Source organism: Antrostomus carolinensis, unplaced genomic scaffold, assembly GCF_000700745.2.
Source record: "Antrostomus carolinensis isolate BGI_N321 unplaced genomic scaffold, ASM70074v2 scaffold7868, whole genome shotgun sequence".
In the NCBI taxonomy this organism is placed as follows: domain Eukaryota; kingdom Metazoa; phylum Chordata; class Aves; order Caprimulgiformes; family Caprimulgidae; genus Antrostomus; species Antrostomus carolinensis.
Window position 1 is genome coordinate 15956 of NW_010332214.1, and position 24820 is coordinate 40775.

General features: G+C 42.6%; 1 protein-coding gene across 3 annotated transcripts in view; it reads left to right on the forward strand.

Annotated features, from left to right (window-relative positions):
- The first annotated feature begins 1099 nt into the window (after positions 1–1099).
- TRIM55 (tripartite motif containing 55) overlaps positions 1100–24820 on the forward strand; it is a 35642-nt gene continuing 11921 nt past the window's right edge. Inside the window, exons 1-9 of one of the 3 annotated variants that reach the window (XM_029086329.1) lie at positions 1100–1394; positions 1840–2012; positions 8804–8969; positions 10645–10740; positions 14700–14933; positions 16020–16042; positions 16121–16257; positions 18614–18834; positions 20696–20983. In XM_029086329.1, coding sequence (XP_028942162.1) covers positions 1206–1394; positions 1840–2012; positions 8804–8969; positions 10645–10740; positions 14700–14933; positions 16020–16042; positions 16121–16257; positions 18614–18834; positions 20696–20983 — 1527 coding nt within the window. In that variant the 5' untranslated portion in view covers positions 1100–1205. The remainder of the gene's footprint in view (positions 1395–1839; positions 2013–8803; positions 8970–10644; positions 10741–14699; positions 14934–16019; positions 16043–16120; positions 16258–18613; positions 18835–20695; positions 20984–24820) is intronic. The other 2 variants (XM_010173413.2, XM_029086330.1) reach the window with 2 other exon arrangements.

Consider the following 24820-nt stretch of genomic DNA (forward strand, 5'->3'; position numbering starts at 1 on the left):
CAGAGAAAGCATTGTAGTTATTGATTAAAAGAGAAGACAATATTCTGATTACATGTACAGTACAGTGGCAAAGTGATTGTCTACAGTACATGCTGGGACTTTGGCTTAAATTTGAGGATGAGATATTTATTGCTTGTACAGTTGTGTGATAAATTATTGGCAAGTAGAAGCACAGATGGCTTTCCCTTAAGATCAGGCATCACATGCCACAAATTATCTGGGAAACTGTCATTTTAAAAATAACTCTGGAACAAGTGCCAAGCTGAGAGGGATATCAGTGTCTAATAAACAGATATAAACACAGCAGTGCCCAAAACTAAAATATATTTGAATTAAACTATGAGGAGAGAGAGCATATACAATTAGCACATATTCTCTAGCAGTACAAATGAAAGCTTTTCGTAGTGTGTTTCTTCTGTCTCTTTCTCATCAGGAAATTCAAATAACGTTTTTGGTGCATATTTAAGCTGCCGTGGAGTTAATGGCTGGAATACTCATGTTAGATTCTTATGTTACAGCTCCTAAAAAAAAAAAAGAAATCATAGCGGAAGAAAGTTAAGCACAGTTATAGGTGGGCAATTTTTTTTAACTGGTTTTCAAGGTGGTGACATGTTTATGCCCTGAAGTGTCTGAGCCCCGGCTCAGCCATCGCTCCCATTGTCTTCTCTTAGCAAACACATGTGCTTCACAGCTTGGAAAGGCGAGATCCTGGAGCCTGCTGAAACACAGAGGGAAAATTGCATCCTGCATCTCACGGCCAGGGCTGCTCGCCCTAAACAGAGTATTACTTGGGCTGCAGCGTGTGGCTGGGCAGACTGGGGCAGGCCTGCGCTCTCCGCCGCTGCACAGAGATAAGGGTGGGAGCGGATTGCGTTTGCTTATCGCTCGCCCTCCTCCTCCTTGAGGGGTGAAGGCCGCCATGTGCGAGTGAGGAGAGCCAGGGCCCCACCAGCCACCCCCCCGTTCCCCCACCAGCCGTCACCTGTCCCAGCCTGTCCTCCTCTCACGCGCTTATATGGGCACGGCAGGACGGCATCTTGTGACGCCGCGCTGCTAAAAACAGCCCCGGCTCCCTTCGGCCCCTTGTTTAAACAATGTCCTCCGGCCAGAGCAACCCAGAGAGCCTCTGATCGCAGCACAGCCTTGGACTTATTTCAAGGGAAATTAACCCGGAAACCCCTCTGCGAGGCCGTGGTCCTGAGCATATGCCCTTGGAAAAGCTAGGGATGAGCACCTCCCTGAACTACAAGTCCTTCTCCAAAGAGCAGCAAACCATGGATAACCTGGAGAAACAGCTGATTTGCCCCATCTGCCTGGAGATGTTCACCAAGCCCGTGGTCATCCTGCCCTGCCAGCACAACCTCTGTCGGAAATGCGCCAGCGACATTTTCCAGGTAGGTTTCTTGCCGCAGAAAGCCAGGCGGCACCGGCTGAAATGAATGGAAAAGCAGATTTTTGTGTGTTTCAGCGAATTGCTTTTAACAGTCGGTAAGACTTGGGCGGGAGTGAATTAAAGCAGCAGCTTTAATTTAATTTAATTTAATTTTTTAAGAAGTGAATTAAAGCTCAGCTCTGGGGGCCAGGGCTGAGCTCACAGCAGCCTGAAGTGCCACCTGTCAGCTGTGGGGACATGGCCGCGTCTGTGAGCTGAGGAACCGGCCCTTCACCCTGCTGTGGCCAGGTGCTTTCCTGAGGGCGGCTTGTTGGACCTACCCTCTCCTTGGGCATGTTGACAAACCGTTTGCTACAAGCGTGTGTTTGCCCTGGTGCTTTTGAAAGAGGTTTTCATGGTTTTGTGTGGCCTGACTCTCCTCTCCTTCTGCTGCTTGGCAAGAGCAGGCCTCCAACCCCTACCTGCCGACCAGGGGAGGCACAACCGTGGCGTCGGGAGGCCGCTTTCGCTGTCCCTCCTGCAGGCACGAAGTGGTCCTCGACCGGCACGGCGTCTATGGGCTGCAGAGGAATCTGCTGGTGGAGAACATCATTGACATCTACAAGCAGGAGTCCACAAGGTAATGAGTGAGTGCGTGCCCTTCAGAGGAGGTTTGCCACAAAAGCAGGAGGCTGGTGGCCTTTCCTGTTTCTCTTTGTTGCACGTGAGGTTGATTAGTTGTTTTCTCTCTTGGAAATGTGAAAAGGAATCATGATGCCGTGCATTCCTGTCTGTTTGGTGTACAATGAAGTCTCACTGAGCACAGAAACTGTATCCAAATAGATGCTGCATTCCCCTGCTTCCACTTGTAGTAGAGAATTGTGCCACATTTATTCACATAAGCAACACTTACCCATGCAAGCAAAGCCCTTGAAGTCAGCACAACTACTCACATGAACACAGGAAAAGTACCTAGGTCCACATCATTTATTTTAAACACAGTTCAGGCAATTCTTATTTGTCTTTAACCTGTGTGTTCTCACACTAAGAAGGGAAAAAAATTCAAATCTTGTTAGAAAATCCTGAGGGACAGAGAGCACAAGCAAGAAGAAAACTGAATTTCACACAGAAGTTGGCCTGCATTATAATGTCAAATCAAAACTCAATAAAAAAATCTCCATTCCTGTCAGCTCGGGATGTGAACTCATGAAATCAAATCTTATTTAGGACTCCATAAAAGAGAATTAATAGCCAGAAATAATATGTATCGGTGCTGTATGACTGTGCACAAGAATCAGGACCCCAGGGCAGAGGAATGGGTTGATCCTAAAAAGTAAGATCACTCCTGAATGCTAATTGCCTGCATTGGCAATAGGAAAATGTTACGTACTTGTCTCTCTTGCCCTGGAATGGGTTGGATGCATGGTACCATCTTGGGAACTTAGTAGCAGGGAAGCTAAGCCTGGTCCCAGACTGCCAAGCAAGCAACTCTTACCCAGAGAAGCCACTTGCTGTCACCAGCATGCATCGATAGGGTCAGTTTTGTATGGCAAGGTGTTTTGTACACCTGAAGGAAGGTGTAATCCTAGCCGTGCTCCCTGACAGACTTCCCACCCCACCTCAACAAGGAGCTGGGTTTTGCAGAGACAATGAGGCATTATCGCTGGAGCAGGTGGACACAACCATTGGAGCCACGCACCTCAGCTGGCTTAGGGCACTTCTACCCTCCTCCAGTAGAGGAGGACAGTCACCAGCAGAGGGGACACTACAGAGCCTGATGGTGGCTTTGGCTATTCTCAGCTGTTTGAATCTCTTTGGGAACTGTTGTAGCTGGGCATAGGTTGGAGCTCCAAAGCGTCGGAGAGCACGAAGTTGGCTTAAAATTGTCCTTTCTGCTGCCCTTTGCGCTCAGTGCCAAAGGAAGGTCAGCTACCCTTGTGTGTGTCATTGATACCCAAATATTATTTTAGTCAGGAAAATCTCAGAGGAAATGAATCAGCAAAGTACGGTGGCGGACTTTGCTTTTGACCAAATAAGCTGGACATGTGTGGCCTCATGTCTTTCTTGGTTTTGGGTTTTTTGTTTGGTTTGGTTTGGGGTTTTTTTTAAGCTCACAGTTGTATTTAACTTAAAAAATAAGAAGTGCGGCTTCTTTTCCTTTTCCATGTTGTTCATGGGTAATTGGAACAAAATTCAGTTAAACAGAAATGTAAGAGATTTAGAACCCTTTTTTTTAATTCCAGGAATGTAAAACTTATGATGAATAAAAGGAGAGAATAGAAATAAATGCCAATATGAGCATATATTTGCTTAGATATTTGTCCAAAATGTTCATTTACTTGGTGTGTTAAGGTGCTTATTTAACCTTCATGTACGTCCTTAGAATGAAAGTTATCGTCAGGGTTACGTGGCAGCAGCAATGCATAGCAGCATTATCTAAACTATTTGGTACTTTGTAGGCCTCAGCTGCTTATCTCCCTCCACCTAATGTTCCTCAAGCGTTGATTAACAGAGAGCTCCTGATAAAAATAAAACATTAAAAAAAGAAGCAAAAAGAAGGTGGACAGGTGACTCAGGAATATTTTGAGATACTGTCCAAGCATGTACAGATACTGTTAGGAAAGCCAAAGTCCACCTGGAACTGAATCTGGCGAGGGACGTGAAGGCTGACAGGAAGAGCTTCTATAGGTAAATCAGCAGCAAAAGGAAGATTAGGGAAAGCATGGGTCCACTGCTAAATGGACAGGGGCTCCTGTGACGAAGGGAATAGAAGAGGCCAATGTACTTAATGCCTTCTTCACCTTGGTCTTTACTGGTAAGATCAGTCTTCAGGAATCCCAGGCCCCTGAGACCAGCAGGAAAGTCTAGAGCAAGGAAGACTTACCCTCGGTGGAAGGGGATCAGGTTAGGGAATATTAAAAAAAAAATGGACATCCTGATGGGAGACACCCATGCATGGCAAGGGAGCTGGCTGCTGCCATTGCAAGGCCACCCTCAATAAACTTTGAAAGGTTGTGGTAATCTGGATAGGTTCCTGAGAACTGGATTGGAAGAAAGCAAACATTACTCCAATCTTCAAGAAGTGCAAGGAAGAAAATCCAGGGAACTACAGGCTTGTCATCTTCACACTGGTCCCTGGAAAGCTGTTTGAGCAAACCATCCTGGAAACCATTTTCAAACATATAAAAGACAAGAAGGTAATTAGAAATAGTAAGCATGGATTTATTAAAGGGAAATGAGCCTGACCAACCTGATAGCCTTTTATAGTGACATGACTAACTCAGTGAATGAGAGGAGAGCAGTGGATGTTATTTCTCTAGACTTTTGACACTGTCTCCTGTAACATCTTTATTGACAAACTGATGAAATAAAGTCTAGAGTGGACAGAGAAGCAGACTGAAAACTGGCTGAACTGCCAGACTCAAAGGGTCATGGTGAGCAGCATGAAGTCAGGTGGAGGCCAGTCATTAGTGGTCTGTGCCCAAGATTGATACTGGGGCAAATACAGTTTAATATCTTCACTAATGACCTAACTGTGTGTGATAGTCTCACGGGGCTATCGCTTGGCCAGCAGCCAACACAGCTGTTCACCTACTTCTCCCCCCACCCCCAGGGGATAGGGGAGAGGATTGGGGACAGGGAGACCCATAGGTTGAGATAACAACAATTTAATAATGGAAATAAAAGAAAACTTGAAATAACACTAATATTAAAATAGTAGTGATAATAATAACAGTTACAAAGTATGCAAATGAGCGACACACAGGGCAATTGCTCACCACCCACCGACCAAGCCCGGCCTGTTCCCAGATAAAGATCCCGGAGGAGCGACAATCCCGAACCGAAACCGCAATCCCAGAAGAACGAGAGCCCGAGCGAAAGCCAGAGAGAGACAAAAGAGGAAGAGACCCTCACTAATATACTGGACATGACGTGATATGATGTGGACTATCCCATTGGCATATCCAAATGCCAGTTTAGCTTATTAATTTAAATATGCCCCACCCCTTAGATCTTGTGCTTGTAGACTAACAAAACATGAAGTCTTTAACTTCCAGCGACAAAAATGCAAACACTGGTATGTTATCAGTGTGTCTCTCATAACAAATCCCAGGCTGAAAGCAAAACTCAGCACTATTCTAGCTACTGAAAAAGAAACCCAGCTCTGTTCCAGCTAAAAACCCGGACACTGTGCCACATACAGTCATGTAGATTCTCTCCATTCCCTGTCTAGGTGCAGGCACTAAGTGATGTGATGGTACAGGAAGGGCTACAGCTATCTTAGGGTCCTCAGTAAAAACACTGTCAAATTTGGATTCAGGCTTTCAGTAAAGACCTTTTGGGATTTGTAAAAATCCTAAGGAAAACATGCCTTCTAACTAAACAGCAGTTTTTCTAAGGTCTTATTGTGTCCTTAACTAAAGTGTGCTCCTTTGTGTGCCCAGAAACTTTGCACTTCCTCACCAAATCACAGAATGGCTGAGATTGGATGTGACCTCTGGAGGTCATCTGGTCCAACTCCCCCGCGCAAGCAGGGACACCCAGAGCTGGTTGCCCAGGATGGCTTTTGAGTATCTCCAAGGATGGAGACTCCACAACCTCCCTGGGCAACCTGTGCCAGTGCTCGGTCACCTTCACAGTGAAAAAGTGATTTTCACTGGGCACCATTGAAAAGATCCTGGCTCCATCTTTGTTACACCTTCCATTCAGGTATTTAGATACCTGAGGGTATTGATAAGATCAGTGTTATTGTTAAGATCCCCCTGAACCTTCTCTTATCCAGGCTTATCCCAACTCTCTCAGCCTTTCCTCATAAGAGAGATGCTCTAGACCCTTAATCATCTTCAGGGCCCTTTTCTGGGCTCTCTCCAGTAAGCCCATGTCTCTCGTACTGAGAAGCCCAGAACTGGACCCAGTACTCCAGATGTGGCCTTACCAGTGCTGAAAATCCTCCTCTCCATAAAACTTGCACAACACTCCGCACATTAAGGTTCAAACCCAGTTTTAATGGAAAAGAATAAGCCTGTAGCAGTCAAGCACAGGTTCAGCATCTCAAGCATCTCTGAACAGAGTCCGAGAACAAGAGCACAAAGATATTAGGCCATTTCAACAGCCTGCCACTGCTTCAGTCACAAACCCATCTGTGATGAATCTTTTCTTCTACTAAAGCCATGCTGTCATTTTCCTATCAGCTACTCTTTAATCTCAGCCACCATTTTAAACTTAGAGGTTGTGTTTTGGCCTTTGCTACACCAACATAGACTTAGAGGATCCCCTCTGAAGCCAGGGAATGTTGTCCTAAAAATCTATCTTTTTTCATAACCTAGGAATGAGACTGTAGATCTGTTTACTTCTAGTCTTCTGTCACTGTCTTCAGGGCCTCACTAGTTCAGGGAGTTCTGCCAGGTTTCTTCTTTGCGGCACCTTTGAAGGTTGGCTACTTCTGGCTGAACTTGCTTGACACCATTGGTTTTTTGCCCTGTGTGATGTATCTTTCATGCCAGTGGCACCATTCCAGTGTCAAATAACATTCTAGTAGTTTCTGATTCTGGTCTTGTAAATATTTGCAGGAAGAGCAGCTATTTCAGGCTTAATTAATCACTTTGAAATCCATTGCCTGTTATTGCCCTCACATGTGGGCCCTCCCACTGGTGCACTATAACATGAATATATCAGGGACTGTTTTAAGTCATCTGCAAACAATGTAAAACATTTTTTATAGTGGAGACACACCTCTTTTGACTAGCATTGAAATGATGCTGGATTTGACACACTGAGTGCCTTATGTAATTGTATACTTGAAATCTGACCCAAATAATGCAGGTTTCCTTCAGGAGTGTCCATCTTGTTTTATTCTGGTGTATCATGTTATATTGCAGATTACAGATTTTCCTCATGAACACTTTAAATTCCAGTGCCCTCTTGAAATTAAAAAATATGAATTCATGAGACATTTTCTTTGTTGCTTGATCTTTTTTTTTAAACGCATCTAATTGATCACATTCCATTCCCTTCAGAAGAGAAAACCTGTACTTTGTCATTAAAAAATAAATGTCATGTCCACTCTACCAAACTGTATGGGAAAACTCTACTATAAATCGAAAATCTAAAAAAAAAAGACTTTTCAATACATTTTAAATCTTGGATAGAATGACTGGTTGCCTTCTTGCTACCAGGCTCTGTAGAATGGCTTAAAAAAAAAAAAGTTTCCATGTAATTCCTTTAAATTCTATAGTTTTGGAAAATATTTTCATATTTTCTATCATGCCATTGCTCCACGTGCTACAGTTCAGTCATACTTCTGCTTCCAAATGGTGGCATAAGGGGATAACAGCTTATGTTGGAAATATTTAACATTGCCACAGTAGGACTGGCAATCTTTGGAGACTCAGACCCCCAGGCAGACCCCCTCCATCAATCTGCTAACTCTGTCCACTGGTACCACATCCTCACGCACTCGCTTGCTTGCCGCAGACATGCGCAGGGTGCTAAGCCTGAAGCGTGGGCTCAGAAAAGCATCAGCCTGCCCACACAGACTGGACCAGAGCTTTCAGTTACACTGGGAATGTCAGTTAAGTGGCTCGATTAAAGGAAGCTACAACTAAATTAGTTCCTAAAATAGCAGGGATTGACTTGTGTGTATATGGCTAAATCATTTTGGTGAGGCTAAGATCAGACTGAGCTATAGTCTGGTGACAGCTCCTGGCTTAGGACAGGAGAGGAACACTTCATGTGTAACCCATGCCCTTGGTGACAGATACAATCAAGTTACTGTTAAAAAGTTTAATACTGTACAAGCTAGACACATGCCACCCAGATAAAATTAATTTGTGTGACACCTTATTTTGGTTGCTGACCTAGAGTAAAGGCCTTAAGGACCTAATTCTGTTTGATATTGACAGTCCTGACCTGGGCCTTGCAAAGCTCATCAGTAGAGACATATTGTTAAGGGCATAAAGGTCCATCAATACTTACAGCTCTTGCTTTGAATCAGTCCCCTGCATAAGAGCTTTGCTGCATTAAGGTCAAGTGCCCAACATTTTGCATGATGAACCCGAAAGAAATTACATATGTTTCATATTTCAGACAAATGTTAGATAACATGCTAATTAAAGTACACTAGTAGTCTGAGATCAGTCTTAATGAGGTTATTTACATTTTTAAATATGAGCGAGGCTTCAGTCACACTTCCAACTGGAATCACCATATGAAGTCATGTTGCTATATCGTCATTGCATCCTGTTGTGCCAGGACACTCAGCTGTACTACTGTCTATTTAGTCATCCCATGTGTCAGGTTTAAGTCTATGCTGCATATTCAGGTCAGCTTGGACACTGCTATAGGAATGTACTATATTTCATGTTGATACTCTAAGTGTTGTCATCAGAAACTCGTGAACATCATTTGTTTTAAACTTGTTTTCTTTTGCAGACCAGAAAGGAAGTGCGACCAGCCAATGTGTGAAGAGCATGAAGATGAAAGAATTAATATCTACTGTTTGAACTGTGAAATGCCCACCTGCTCCTTGTGCAAAGTCTTTGGTGCCCACAAAGACTGTCAAGTTGCTCCTCTCACAAACGTTTACCAGCGGCAGAAGGTAAATATCTCTTTGTATCTCCTAGTTCTCCCAGCAACTACCAGGACTATCAACAGGAAAGTATTCCCAGGGGCTTTCTGCAAGTTTCCAAGGGGGTCTGGGGGTGCCTTTTCTGTTCCTGTGTGTGAGTGAAAGACCCACACAGATCTGTAGGAACTGTTTAGAAACACAGGAAAATAAATTTATGAGAGATCACACAGAAAGATATTACAGTGTCCCAATTTTTGTTAGTATAGTGAGTAAACATTTTAGCATTTTGATGGGAAGCTAAGGATCTCTTTCAAGGTTCCTAATCTCGTTTTTTCAGTGCTTTTAGATCAGAAAAACAAGTGGGATTTCCAACACATGAACTGTAGAGAGAACAGACCATTACAATTCAAATAGTTTTCTCTCAGGCACTTTTGCCTTTAAGCATCCCATTTTTAAAAAAAGTTAAGTGAAAAACCTCCTCCTGCAACTGAATGCAGGAATATTCAATAGTTGGCAGCACAGGATGTACCTAACATCCTCTGCCCTTGCTGTCACCAGTAAAAGACTTGTTTATTTTTAATACAGTATTAATTTAAAACCTGACTCACTGGGTTATCCTCCTGAGATAAATAGCTCATTTTTCTGGAGGGCCCCAGTGGGGCAAGCAATCAGACAGGCCAAGTTTGCAATCCCAGCCTCCAACTTTGTCACACAGATGCTTGTGTGTGGGAACTACAAATGAGAAGTTGCTTTAGGAAAGTAGTTACAAACATCCTTTTCAATCAAAAAAGGAGGGGGAAGGGGGAGAAGTTTCTTGGATTGAATCCATGCCCTGAATCTCTCCCTTTGCATGGAGATTTGCTAACAGTGATTCCCTTCCCAGAGTGCCTGTGGAAAAGGGCTGTCTTGCCCAAGACTGAGGGTGTAACCCAGAGGCTGCAGGATGCGTGTTTCAAAGGGCCCTTTACAAAGCTGTGGAGGCCACAGACATGGTTGCATCTGTTGCTACAGCCCTTTGCCCTCCCCAGCACCCTCACGGAGTTCCCCAGGGACTAGCTTCTCTGTCTCTCCTCTTCTAAGGATACCTCACAGGCATCCCCATCCCCACGCTCAGGCTGTTTCCTTCTTCCACTCATTTTCCTCGTGCCAGTCGCTCAGCCTCCTTCCTTCTCCTCCCCTTTTTCTCCCTTCTCCTCACGCCACAGCCCAAACCCCACTACCTTCATGCCAGAGGCTCTGTAGCACCCGAATCCCTCCAAGTCCTCAGGGAAATGCCTGAAGTCCTCAGGGAAACACCACAGTGGCTGGCTAGACCCAGACATTAAAAAAAACAACCCTTCAAGAGACAAAGTCTTTTCTTTCAACAAACTCAAAGGGAACTGTTGAAACATAACACTTCAGACAGAAGCATCTAGAAGAGCCTCCCAGAAAGAAGTGCTTCCTCCTTTCCAAATCACAATTTCTTCTCCATGAAAAGTTTCAAAATCTCAATGTTTTCATAGTGGTTTCGAAGAGGAAACAAATGTCAAAGTACTAGTGGGTAGCTTGTGAGCAGGTAAAGCTCCAGTTTCCCTCAGTTCTGCTGGAAAGAAGAGCTAATACCCTGGTATGGCTTATTCATCTCCTGCTCCCCACTGTTAGATGTGCCACCCTGAAGTGGGATGGTGTCTAACACCCTCCTACTTGCTCTCCCCTTACTGCCTAGTCCGAGCTGAGTGACGGCATTGCAGTCCTGGTGGGGAGCAATGACAGAGTGCAAGGGATAGTCACGCAGCTGGAGGAGACCTGCAAGACAGTTGAGGTAGGTACCACCTCTTTAAACACAGTTATTTCAGTTTGAAGTTGCCTCTTTTAAACTTCTGGTAATGATTGTTCTTTAACAGACCTCACTTAACTCAAATGCATTCCCACATCATTTTGCTAGACCATGACCTGTGGCTTTGTACAGTACCAGCTGTACTGCCTCAACCAAAGGATACCTCCTGCTCACCACCCTGCCTCTGGCATTGGACATGTGGTCGTGGACAAAAGAGTAAGGGTAATCCCTATCAGTACATCTTGCTCAGCATTCCTAGTGGCATAGGATATCACTGAAGTTAAAAGCAGATCCAACAAAATGCCATCCACTCCCAGCTCATTTAACATCTAAGATCAGGTTCTAGAGCTGTAAAAGACAGGTATTAGTCTAAAGCCTGACTGGTCCTGTGAACACAGCTTTCGTCTTAGCTACAGGGAAGCCACAGCATGGCTCCCAGGTACATCAGTGAGCTCTGTATTTCATTGCTTTCTCTTCTGTGCAGAAGTAGTTTTTTAATATGCTTATGTTGTCCTTTAAGACGTCTTGTTTTGTTGCTCGTAGGAGGGAAGAGTTTGGGTTCTTACCAGATTTTCTGGTAAAGGTCTTATTCTGACAGAGCTGGAATTAGTTTTATGTCATTCAATAGCAGAAGTGGCTTTCATTTCCTTCAAGAGGTTCGCACCAGCAAAGCAAATATAAATATCAGCTCTGACCAATCTGAGCATCACAGAGCAATAGGCTGAAAGGAGCTCATATGAATTGATTTTATGATCAGAGTTTGATGAAGCATCTAGTGAAAGAATCTCATCCCTCTCAGCCCAATTAGAATTATATTGACCCTTCAGAGCTGGAGCAGAAGAGAAACAGCAGAGAAAAAGAAGTTAATCCAAGATGTATAGATTCTAATTGGTAAGAAAAATTGATTCCACAATCTACATACACAATTGCCCGAGGGTCCTAATTCCTCAGAGGAAGGAAGGACGGAAAATGTCCAAGTTTCTTTCAAAGAACATAAAACCATTAGCCCAAGTAAATGAGAGAGCGCGTTAGCAGCAGTCAGAACTTTGTAGTCAGAAAGCCTTCATGTTGCAAGGATGAAATTGGCTGCTATCAGGACTTTGCAGACAGAAACAAGCCTTTCAAGTAGGTTAACTGCAGAAATTTGAATGATACAAAAGCAAAAGCTTATACTCATTTAAGTTGAACTAGCTGAACCAGAAACAAAACTTCAAACATTTAGTCTGAAGTATGGAGAAAACACTGTGCCAAAAATACCTTAATAAATACAACAGTTTCTGACACTAACTTCCTCAGAGTCATCCACTCAGATTAAAGCCTAACCTTTAAACTTGAAGCCCAAAGAAAGTGCAACCATTTTACCTTCAGATGTTTTAACAAGCTTTTCACCTTTAAAGTCAAAGATTGCAGAAAATAGATCTTAGAGCTTACCTTGGCACTTCCATGTTACATTTCAAGCAAATCACATTTCCTACCATACAAGAGCTTTGTCTGAATTGACATCAGTTTGTCCTTGAAGATGAAAAGCTACAGCTGGAGCCGAGAAATGTGCACACATGGAAAAGATGCTTATAATCCAGGATTGTCTCATCTCTCTGCTAAACACTTCACAGAGAACAATAAATATCTGCTTTAGCAGAAAATACGTTATAATTTTTCTTTTAGCTGGAGTAAGCAATAGCCTCCGGTTCTGTATTTAGCCATTGCTCCTATCCAACCCTAAAAACCAGAAAAAAACCCCAAACTTGTATACCTTTTAACTTATTGAAAGGTAGAACAAATTCACATATTATATTGAAAATAAAAAAGGGAATATAAGATGCTGAATACTGGAAAACAGTAACAAATAAGTAAGTATTGTTTATCCCCGTAAACAATATGAGTCAAATAATGGAGGAAAAATTACAGTCTTTCTTTCAAATACTAAAAGCATGAGCTCGTCAATACAGATACTTCCAAACAAGCCGTGCAAGAGATTCTCAGTAGCAAGGACTCCTTTCTTTTTACTGTAGGTATGGTTTAAAAAAACAAAAAGACTGAGAACTTTTTAGAATGGAAAGTCATGTATTTGTTAACCTTTTCCATTACTCAGAATCTGATTAGGGTAATTCCATGAGGCAAAGACTTTATATGGGAACATTTAATACTGAAAGAGAATATTTCAGAAATATTTCAGCATTTGCAGTTAGGAACCTGTTTTGCACTCTCACTCTTGAGGCTCACAACTCTGTAATATCTGCTGGCAGGAAATATCATATATTGGAACTTAGAGATATGAAAGGATCTTTCAGGGCACCCTGCTATTACTCTCTTGCTCTTCCTCCCCTAATGCTTGTCCTGTGTCAAATGGCAAAGATAGCACACACCTAGGTTGTTTTACAAGTGATCTGAATGACATTTCAGAGGAGGTCCTTGTAGACCAAACTGAAGAGGAGTCTGGAGCAAGTGGAAGTGCAGGAAATACTGGGAGAAAGCTAGGAGAGGAGTGAAAGAAGAGAAGAAGATTATTTGAGGTCTGAACAATAGAATGACACCCAGGAACCATGACTCACTTGGTTTGAAAGCTTCCTTCTCCCCACCCTACAATTCACTGATCAGGAATTTCTGTGAAGTGGCAAGGACCTCCAGAAGTACAGGACAAGCCTGCCCCCCATGCCCCAAAGGAGTTTTAAATTAGGAGCACCTGATTAGCCTAGTCTTCATCATTGGGAAGCAGAGGTGGATACTTGGGTCGATGGTACAAGATCTGTATTTGCTCCCCATCCTTCAGTGTAGATGGTGATTTTTTGGCGACATGTCCATCTTTGAAAGGCTTTCTCCTTTGAATGATACAGAGCAGGCTGTCACCACTCATAGGAAAGAGCTCTCTCTGAAAGTCAAGAAAAAAGTGGCCAAGTGCTATGGCCAAGTGCTATGAATAATCAGTCTTATCACTTCCAAAAGTACTGTGGGACTGTTAATAATCCTGTGCTGCCTGGATCTCGGCATTATGCCTCAAGGGATGAAGATGAGAAATTGATTTGGCCTCAGTTTCTAGGAAAGATACTTAAATAATCACCACCACCCATAACCAGATATAACCACAATAAGGTTATGCCCATCTGTGTGCCCTGGGGCACACAGGTGACTCAAGTACTTCTATTTGGTAGACCTCAGACATTATAAATAACCTGTCTCCGATTTCCTCCCCATAAATCCTCCCTTGCAAGTGCAGTGTGTTCTTGTTAGAGAGTGCTCAATGAAGCAGTCATCAAACCCGTCCTCCATTACTCAGTGAAATATGCTTTGTTGTCTGGTTGGAAGGATAATAAATGTGTCTCAAAAAATGATGTGAAAATCAGTGTCTGAAGGTAGGGTTGGAACCTGATTCCTCCTTCTTGTCTTTGTGCTTTTGTCACACTCCATTTTCTTTGTGGTACTACCTCATTCAGTGCACAATAAATGGAATATAACAGACATCTATTGTCAAAATAGAGTCTAAGAGGGTGTATGTGAAAATAAACCTCAGCCAAGATAGTTCCAGGTTCTCTGGCAGAAAAATAAAGTTCTCCAGAGCTGATTTGAGATGACTGCTACTTTAAAACCCGTTCTAGCAAATGAACCCAGCTGCTAATATGGTAGGGATTTTTACTTTTTCTGCAGAATTTGATGTATCACTACAGACATCATAAATACCTTTCATAATTTTTTAGCAGACTGACAAGTTATACAGTAACCTGTTTGGGGGCTTTCAGTGGCTTGAAGCCTAGAGTTTGAGAATAGTTTTAAAACTTTTGTTCCAACAGCTTGGACTTTGAAAATTATAAAAGTCTCTAGGGTCATTCAGAATCCTTTGCACTGTTCAGAAAGAGGAATTTCTTTGATGAAAATGCTTCCAAGTAACTGTAAAAATAGAAACTCTTTTAAGAACATAACATGTTTAACATAAACCAAATGATTCACAGGAATGCTGCAGACGACAGAAAGAGCAGCTGTGTGAAAAATTTGATTATCTCTATTCTATACTGGAAGAAAGAAAAAATGAGATGACACAAATAATCACTAGAACCCAAGAGGAGAAACTGGAACACGTCCGCTCCCTGATGAAGAAGTATGCGGATCATTTGGAAGCTGTATCAAAGCTGGTTGAATCAGGAATCCAGTTCATGGAAGAACCAGAGATGGCCGTGTTTTTGCAGGTATAAAGTCTGTAAAAAGAGACAGAAGAAGAATGATGGGTTTATCTAAATACTATTTAAACATATCTCAATTTTAGGCACATTCAGAGTTTAGTCATCTTTGAGTGGACATTTATACAAACTCAGTTTTTAAACACTTGCATCAGCACAGACAAATGACTAGTCTTCTTGTGAATAATATCCAAACCAAGAGCATGAGTACTTGCTATTTGCACCAAAATACACTATCCTGTGTACGAATTTCTGGTCCTCAAAGAAGAAACAAGAATTTTAACATTTTCCAAAGTATCTTTCTTGTCCCACCACTGTAATATATGTGTATGTGAACTTCTGTGAGTTATAGGTTTCATTTGCATATTGACAGAGTGATTAACATTCCAAGAATTAAATATTTATGTTCTAAGTCCCATTTTTATGCCTTCACTTTTTTTTCCTTGTATTTTCTTAGTATAAACTTAGGAAAGCTGATTAGGAAACCATTAGCAGCTTGTCCACTGAATTAATTGGTGTTGACTTTCTGTCCTGCAAGTTTACAATTCCTCTGTATTAAAGGCTGGAAGAGTGTTTTCCTAAAAAGAAAGAAAGAAAGAAAGAAAGAAAGAAAGAAAGAAAGAAAGAAAGAAAGAAAGAAAGACCCCACCAACTTATTTTCATCAAATAATTGCCTTTGAAGAGTACAACATTCTTTCCAGACAAATAAAATTTTGCAGCTCCAGAAGTATGCCCTTATGGATAGTCAAAGACATAGTTACTGTGACTAAAGATGGTAACAGAACAATTGCTTTTCACCATAAACACACAAAAAAAGAGAAAAATATTTCCATTTAATTTTTGTAGAAATTGTATGTATTTCCCATCATATGCAGATTTTAATTAAAATGTCTTCAGTGAACTAAAAGGTTTACTCAGCTCTATACTAATTACCATTCAAATTTGATCTCATTCATAGATCTCATGGTTGTCATTTATGAGATCCATATTAGTGTGTTTAGAAGCAGCCAGTGTAAGAATTAGATCTCAATGCATAAAATCTCTGAAAAAATTGAATCATTTAAGAAGTCATTTATTTCCTTTTTGTTTTCACAGAATGCCAAAACATTGCTACAAAAGTAAGTTGAGACTCTTGATCTTTATAATGAATTACAAATTACAAATTTATCTGCAAATCCAAATGCCAATACCCAATCTCTCTGTTTTAGAATTACTGAAGCATCTAAAGGATTTGAAATGGAAAAAATAGAGGATGGGTATGAAAATATGAACCAATTCACAGTGAACCTCAGTAGAGAAGAAAAGATAATAAGAGAAATTGATTTTGACAGAGGTATGTAATGTAGTTTACCTAAATTTCTTTCTTAAATTGCAGCTATGTGTAATTTGCATGATGATACTGAGTAGGAAAACTTGAATCAGATATTTGTCTCCATCCCAAACTGTAACTAGACCATTTTGTATCAATTATAATCAAAAGCAAAATCCATCACAGTCAAAAAATCACATAACCTATTGACAATATTAATCTTATCTTTTATGTGTCCTGAACACTTTCCTAAACCCATGATTTCTACTGACTCCTCATGTGAAGGGACCACAAAATTAAGCTTTTATCTCAGTCTGTAAAATCCTTTAAAGTCCTTTTTTTCCTTGAAGAAGTTATTATTGTATGACCTGGCTGCTCTAGAAAGTCATTAAAGAAATAGAATGTGTACTACTAAAAGAAGTACTTATGAAAGCTACTTTTTAACTCTTTTTTATAATAATAAAGAAATGTAACAGAAATATAATTGAAGTTCAAGATCACAGAGTTATAGCGGGAAGCTAAAATTGTCATCGTCATTCATGCATTTAACATCTTGTGTCGTGTCATTTGTCATTACATCATGACTAAACATGCTTAATATGTCTACATAATAGTGCAAAGTTGTAATTCTACATTTACCTAAGTAGCTTGAAATCTAGGCTCATCTATGCTTTACCTTACAGAGTGAGCCACAAGAAGTTAGTGGAGATAAATGTTTCAAATAAGCAGATCTGTCCTATTAAAAGGCAGCACTAACAGTCATCTGGGTATCTGTAATTCTCTTGCAAGCACAGGATTCTGCTAGTATATTTACATTTATCAGCCCAGTTAAGTCTCATGCAGGTGCCACCCATCGCTTATCCCACTGCCACAACCTGTACTAACTTCAGAGTGCGTGGCTGCCCCCTGTGAGGGACTTTGCCTTCCTGCTGTGCAGTCACTAGGCTGTGATCCGTGAACTCACTGTGCCTGGCAGTGGTCTGTGTAGCGGGACAGCAGCTGTGGCATAGATCAGCAGCAGAGGAGCAGGTGCCATCTCAGAGGGCCATGAACCTCCAGGGATCTGTCCTGGGAAGGACAGTCCCTAGTCAGAGCCTCATGCCCAGTTTGTCCCTGTGATCAGCCACAGCTGCCACATCCCTGCCACACACGTGCATCTGCCAAGACCATGACCTCATGCTCCAGGCACACACCCCCACCATGTGATGGGGAAAGTGACACCCACCTCTTGGGGACAAAGCATTAGCAAGGGCTTTGGCAATTGGGAGTTCAGTCCTGCATTTGAAACTCCTGCTACAGGAGTAGCAGGACCTCAATGAGGTCTTCTGCAGCCAAGGGGTGCAGAAGCAGAGGTTCAGCACTCTGCTTATAGAAGCGTATCTGTCTGCAGAAATATTTCTCCTTTATGAAGGTGTTACTTAATTTGCAGATCTACACTCCTTCTACATTGCTCAGAGAAATTGGGGAAGCCTCATCCCTGGAGGCATTTGAGACCAGGTTGGATGGGGCCCTGGGCAGCCTGACCTAGTGGTTGGCAACCCTGTCCACAGCAGGGGATTTGGAACTTGATGATCTTTAAGGTCCTTTCCATCCGAAGCCATTCTATGATTCTATGATACATACTCAGGCAGAACCATAACCTCTGCAAAATGCACAGCCAATTTGGAGCTTGGGTTAATGCATCCATCTAAGTTTATTTCTCTGAAGTGCTAGAATGACTCTGAACAACATCTGCCGTTTGTGAGGATGAATAGTATGATTATGCAAAAGAAAATGCATTGTTAGAGGGCTCCCTCTGGAAACAAGCAGGGACACAAATGCCAACAGGATGTGTCAGATCATGCAAAAGCTATGGTCTGACCAAGTTTGACAGTCTGGTTTTAGGGAGGTTGGTATCCCAAGCTTCCAGTCATGTACTGCAAAGCACCGACCTGGTAAAGATTTATTATGATGGCTTCAAAGGTGTTTAAAACAAACATATGCCTAAAATTACAAGAGGGACTTTTTTCCTGGCAGATTGTGCCAGATCAGGTATCCTCTCCCCAAAGAGTGCAGGGCCATGCTGCACATCCCTCATGACGATAACTGCAGCGGGAGAACTTTCTGTCCTTCTTCCCTTGGAAAGGGACAGCTCAAGATTTTAACAAGTGTGTGTGTGTTCAGCTGCTGGCAGCTCCATGGGAGTGCCCAGTCCAGGCTAGTGAGAGCAGCTCCTCACCAATGCTGCCTCCCCAGCCTGTGTCCTCTGCCAGGCAGCAGATCATCAGTGGCTTTGCCATGTAATTGTAAATAACTTTTTAATTACATAAAGACTGTAGCCATAGTCAGCTATGGCTGAGCTGTGGTGCTCAGCCCTGTCTTTTTACATGTGTTCCATCAGAGGAGGAGGGAGCAGAGGAAGAGGAGGAGGCAGTGGATGGTGAAGATTTGGATGAAGTCCGCACAGAGTCATCAGGAGAGGAGGAGGAGGAAGAAGTGGAGGAGGAAGGGGCTGAGAGAGCATCACAGCCACCTCAGCAGGACCCTGAACCACAGAGCACAGCAGGAGAGCCCCCGGCCGAACCCACTCCAGTGCCACTGCCTGCCGCCCCCGCTGGTCAGGTAAGCGTCCCCAGTGCGCTGCTGTCCTGCCAGCTAAGCTGAGTGTGCGACCTGGCAGAGCAAGAACATGCTCCCCTGTGACCTGTAGGCACCGAAGTCAGGAGCACAGTTAAGGGAGTTGATGCACCGCAGAGCAAAATTGGTTATTGCCCTTGTACACATGTGCACAACTGTACCCTGTCCTCTTGACCTGCATATGTATCACTTGATAGACAAAAAATTATACTGCTTGATAAATTAAGATATATATCTGGGATACATAAGATATAAATAAAGAGATTACGTTTGAGAGTTGAGCGCATTACAATGGATGCTCTGCTTGCTGTGGTTTAACTCAGACTAACTATTATAAATGAAATGGTTGTTAAAATATTTATCCTAAGAGAATTTGACATTCCCTCTGGATTTAGTGAACTTTCCACCACCAGTTTTTAGATCATAGTTCTAATCTGTTTTCTGTGAATGGTGTTTGCCTTCCTCTGTTCTGGTCGTCCTGGGGATATCATCTAGGTGGATGCAGGGATATCACACAACAAACAGGAGAGGAAACTGCCTCTTACAACCTGGCAGCAAACTATTTCAGGGCATGAATAATTTAGGCCAGCACCTTTTCTTAAGGAATGCAATTAGAATGAGACCACAATTGCCACATGTTCTAAAAGAGCTACATAAAAATATATACTTCGTGGGCTACTTTAGCTGGCCTTACGTACAACTAACTTAGCAAATTCTCCTCTTGTGCAATTTACCGAATGAAGTTGCTGAGTGGGTAAAGGCTACTGTGAAGATATTTGAGGAGACCAGTGTGAAAATAAGAGAGCACTTTGATTCTAGCAAGCTCCCCACATAAAACAAGGGCAAATAAATATTATGGATTAATTCTTGCTTTGATTTAAAAACATATGTGAGTTTGCACCAGTTGTGTGAAGATGCTCTTAAATCAGGCTTTATTCATTTAACCTTTTGCACTGACTTAACTAAACTTACGTTGCCTGACTGATGTAGGTTTGTATGCAAACAAGAACTAGACGTGAGCAATTCTGCCCATTAACATGAAATCCCTCACTTCTAAGGCTAAAATGGGAAAGGTGCGGCATGCTGCTGTAGCCATTGTGAAATGCCATTAGGAGAGGGTCAGACGTGGAGTCAGACATAGCACGTGGGTGGTGTGTGTGTGGGGTACCTGTATTTCAGCTTTTGCCTCCTGGAGTAAGAAAGGCAAAGGGGAAACGCTGTGGTGATAGCAGGTGCCATATGGGTGAGGCCTGAGAGCCTGATGCACGTAGGCAGGTGCAGTTCAGCCGGCTGCTCCTCTTCGTGACAGAGCAACTGTGCTTGGCTTATAGCATTGATAGCAAGGCTGGTGGGCAAATGTTTCTCTCCAGTGTCTTTGTATTCCCCTTATTCTGACTGCTTATATCAAGAGACTCATGGGCAAACGTGTTGCTCTTAGCCCAAAACCCAACAAGCCATTTGAAGGTACCTATACCTGTAGGTCATGGCTAGTACCGGTTCATGAGGCTCTTATGCAGAATTTCTTATATTTTTAGGACTGAATTAGGTGTTTATCTGAATTAAGGAACAGCTTGCTCACTCCTTTCTCAATCACATCCCCTTCCCAGCTAATTCTACTGTCCTATTCTGTTTTGGGGTAACTTGTTTTCTTTCCCACGTCTGTGTTACTCAAAAGATAGTCGCTTTTGCTTCGCATTTTGATTGCAATTCTTTCAGACCATATATTAGGGCAAGTCTATTCCTTGCAGTGTGATATAACAGACACGGCATGCAAAGCAATGTGGCTATGGCAGGAAGGTAACATGGTGCACTCTGCTTGTTCTTCTCTTTATCTGTCCTTATTAAGGATGAGGTTGTGACACCGAGTGGTTCTCAACAGACCCCAGAGTCTGACACTCAAGTGCCGGCCACAGCAGAAACCATCGATCCCTTGTTTTACCCTAGCTGGTATAAGGCTCAGTCACGGCAATCAAGCAGTCCGAGCTCAACCCCGGTGAGTGGGTTGGGGAAAGTAGGGCCTCCTGTTTCTCTGGAAACAAGTGCAAAGAAGGCAGAAGCCCCAGCAGCAGCAGCAATCGAGGAGAGTGCACCAGGGAGTGGTAAGGAAAGTAATGCCACTGCAGCGACGTCCAAGGTCAGTTCTACCGAAGTCCCCCCAGAGGGCTGTGATGCACAGCAAGGCGGGAATGGCAATTGTTAAGGAAAATGACTTAATTTTCCACTGCATGCTAAAGAATAATTTCAGAAATGTGGAAACAGCATAAACTGTCGTTTCAGCAAATCCACTGGATTTACAGATGGTTTCAACATGTGACAGGCTGACTTTTCAGCTTCAGAGTAGCATGCCCACGGTTGCTTGTGCTTAACTGCCAGTGCACCTCCCCTGTATGAGCTGTTAGCCGAGTTGCTCACGCACACGCTCAGGAGCTGGCAGGGAGGCTGGCAGTGCCTCTGCACAGTCAGATATTTGCATGCACTAGTAGCAGACAAGTCCTGTGCATGAGATTATTCTCATCACCTGTTGAAAGCCTGTGTACATCATATGCTGTCCTACAGCATATGTCGCCCTACCACCACTGGTAGAGCAGCTATGGCTTGGCTTTGCCTTCTGGAGCTCTGTGGCTGCACCTGGAGCGTACGGCTTCCCCATGGGAACACGAAGCTATGCAAATACCCAGAGCCTTCTTGTGTTTGATTGCCTCTCAGTAAGCAATGTGACTTCCTGGGTTCAGATCTGTTGAAGAAGGTTTCCTCTAAGGATTACTGGGACTTGATTAAAGGAGAGCATGAAGACAATATATTCCAGTTCTGTGTTAGACTACCAGCAGCATGATGGGATAACAGAAACCGACGTGTTTGGTATGGGAGGGGGTTTCCTTTAAAATGACAGTGTTAGAGTTGGGATAACTGGAATTTGAATATTTCTTCTTCTGCATATGTGTACAAATTCCACATGGGTCAAAGATCCGAGGAACAGAGCTGAGGGAGCTGTGCGTGAAGGATTTGCACACTACACCTGCTCATGCTGGGGTGCCTGGCTACCAGCCCATGAGCAGCACTCTCTAAATTAGACCTGATTTACAGGCTTAAGCCGTATGTTTTAACAAAGCAATATCCTGTATGTGTGCAACAAGAAGAGATTATGTGTGTGTGTATGTGTGTGTGAAAAAGCTCAAGTAGGTAGTATTCCATGCTGTTTCCTTTAAAGTTGAAGTTGACCATTCAGCATACATAAGCAGCTCTACCATGATAAACCATCATGTGGTGGGCAAAAAATTAGAATTTCATAGAGATATGATAAAAGGGGCACTTATCTTTTAGCTGGAGGCTTTAGTCAGTGATACATGAATTTGGTGGAAGGATCCTCTCTGACTTCAGTCTTAACAAAAACATTTAGCCCCCAAATTTCATTACCTATTTTTCAAATCAGGGTTTGCTTTGAGAATATCTGAGTAGAATAAAATAAAGTATTTTAAAATTACCAAATCTGCTATGACCTTGTCTTCTTAAGTATATTCCAAACAAGCTGGCAAAAGCAGGTAAATTCACAGTGAAAGTAATTGCTGCTGTTTGTATCAGTTCCACTAATCACTGGGCAACCAAACCTCACCATAAGCAGGTAAAATCCCTGGGCCCTAATTTACCAGTAACAAATAAAGCAGCAAAATTAATGTTTGGGGTGGCCAACTATCTGAAAGAAACAGTGGCAGTGTTTTTCACTCACAATGAAGCAGCAGTCTGGTACCCAGCTCTCTTCATCATCGTGTAGCAGGAATAAAAGCAGTCACGTGGGAAAGATATCAGTTCTCACTGGCAGGTGAATTTGGAGGTGCTGGGTTTTAATATTTTCCTGCACCACAAGTGACACTGAAATTTTTGGAGGAGGAGGATGTTGAGAAGAGTAGCACTTGGTTCTGGGAATGGGGGGAGGGAGGAGCAGAGAATGCAGCTGAGGATGAAGTTGCTCCTGGGCTGGAGACAGAAGGGATAGGAATGCTCAGGAAGCAGAAAGGTGCTGAGTGTGTTGAAGAACACAAAAAGCAGGGTGACCAAGCTAGGAAGGGTGATGCCACACAAGGATGCTGTGGTCAGATTTCCAGATCTGAGTTGAAATGTGTCTATGTCACAAGCAAAATAGCCTCTGTCATGTGGCAGATAATTTGTAAGTATGCGAACTTCAGCTTTGTTTTTTTCCTGCATGTGAGTTTTATACAACCCACTCTGAAATGCCGTATTTATTTTTTTAAAAACCCCAGCTGATGTTTCTCACACCACTGTTTTTACTCCCTTCCTCCAATCAAAAGATATCATGGAAAAGTGCTGTGGAAACAGAGCTTTTTCACTGAATGTAGTGATAATGACTAGTTTGTGTCATGACAACACTGGTGAAGCACTCTTCTTATTTTCTCACAGGAGTTAGCATTCTGCATATCACTTTTGGCATTTCTTATCATACTACATCATCTTTGGAATCTGATTCAATACATGATTTGTGCTTTCATGGGTAGGAAATATTTCATTTTACCATTAACTAACAGTTCGAGTAGTGTCTCTGATGATGTTCCTACATGGTTTTAAAGGATTTTTTCCCTTTGTTCTCATCCAGAAACATCATGCTAGTTCACAATACAAGCTGCCTAAAACATTTCTTTCTCACACCTTTGAAATGTCACCCTTCAGCTTACTCCTGCATGGTTAAACATTGCATCTTCCTGGTTCAAAATGAAAGACATGTACTGCCTCAGATATATGGGCTTATATTTCAGTTGCTGTTCAGATGACCAGCAGGATGGAGAACCTGTGAGTTGACAGGAGATGTGAAGAGCCCCAAGCTTGTTTGGTCCAACAGATGGGGGAGGAAGATCTGGAGAGCAATGGTTGTCATCAGAGGGGTAAACATCAGGAAGGAAAATCCAGTGAATAATCCTGCTGCCAGGATTCCCACCCTGAGCAAACCACCGGTGCTCCCTTGGGGGAATGGCTTAAGCCATCCCCCCGAGAGAGCACCACCTTGGAGAGAGTCCCCTCACACCCCAGCTGACAAAGCATACCCCACACGTTGGGAGCTCCTCTTCAGGTCCCTTTTCCACCAAAAGGCATCTAAAGCCATCTCTCCCACATTCCCAGTGAGTGTGGAGTACCAAACATGGCCCTGAAATGCATCCCTATGCAGCTGAGGGGAATCCCAACCCTTTAGACACCAAAGGCTGTGTGTGTGCTTTTAAATATCTGTGCTTAAAAGGTGTTTTTTCTGTAGGCAAAGGCTTTATTTCCTTAGGTCACGCTAATTAAGAGCTGAAATATCTACAAGATCAAGGACTAAGATCTTTACTACCCAGTGAAGTTGCCCTGAATGCAAATACTGTAAATTAAACCTTAACCATTCTATAACATCTCTTCTGGAGCAGCTCCTTTTCAGTAGATGCTGTCCATGATTTAGTTCTTCCAGCTCCAAATTCACACCCCTCTCTAGGTAAGATATATCTCTATATTCAATTTCCAAAGTGATATGGCTGATCTGCAGAGAATTATGTGTTAACACTGGGGCATTTAATCTCATTTACTGAAGACCAAAGACCTCTGACACAAAACAACTGTAGTTACCTTTGGGTATTTGCTCTAAAGACAGAATTCAATTTTGGTCTATTCTTCAACACAAAAATGCTTCTTTTTCCCTGTTCACTTTCTGTACTGCTCTCTAAGCACTGTACAACATGATATGGTGCATCTATGAAAAAAGGTAAATTATTCAGCTTTTATGTGCAAAAATTCCAGCATTATGACTGAAGTATATCTCCCCATTAAAAAGGGGAGAGGGAAGAAGCTATCACCTACGCTTTAGCTGCATAAGTTATGCAAAAAGATGCACTGTCTGGTGGTAATTTGAATTTGAAAAGCATCGGACACTGTGAATCTCAATTAAATTTATGGATCATAGTTTAGTTTTCATTTATTTGTGTTTGGTTTTGAA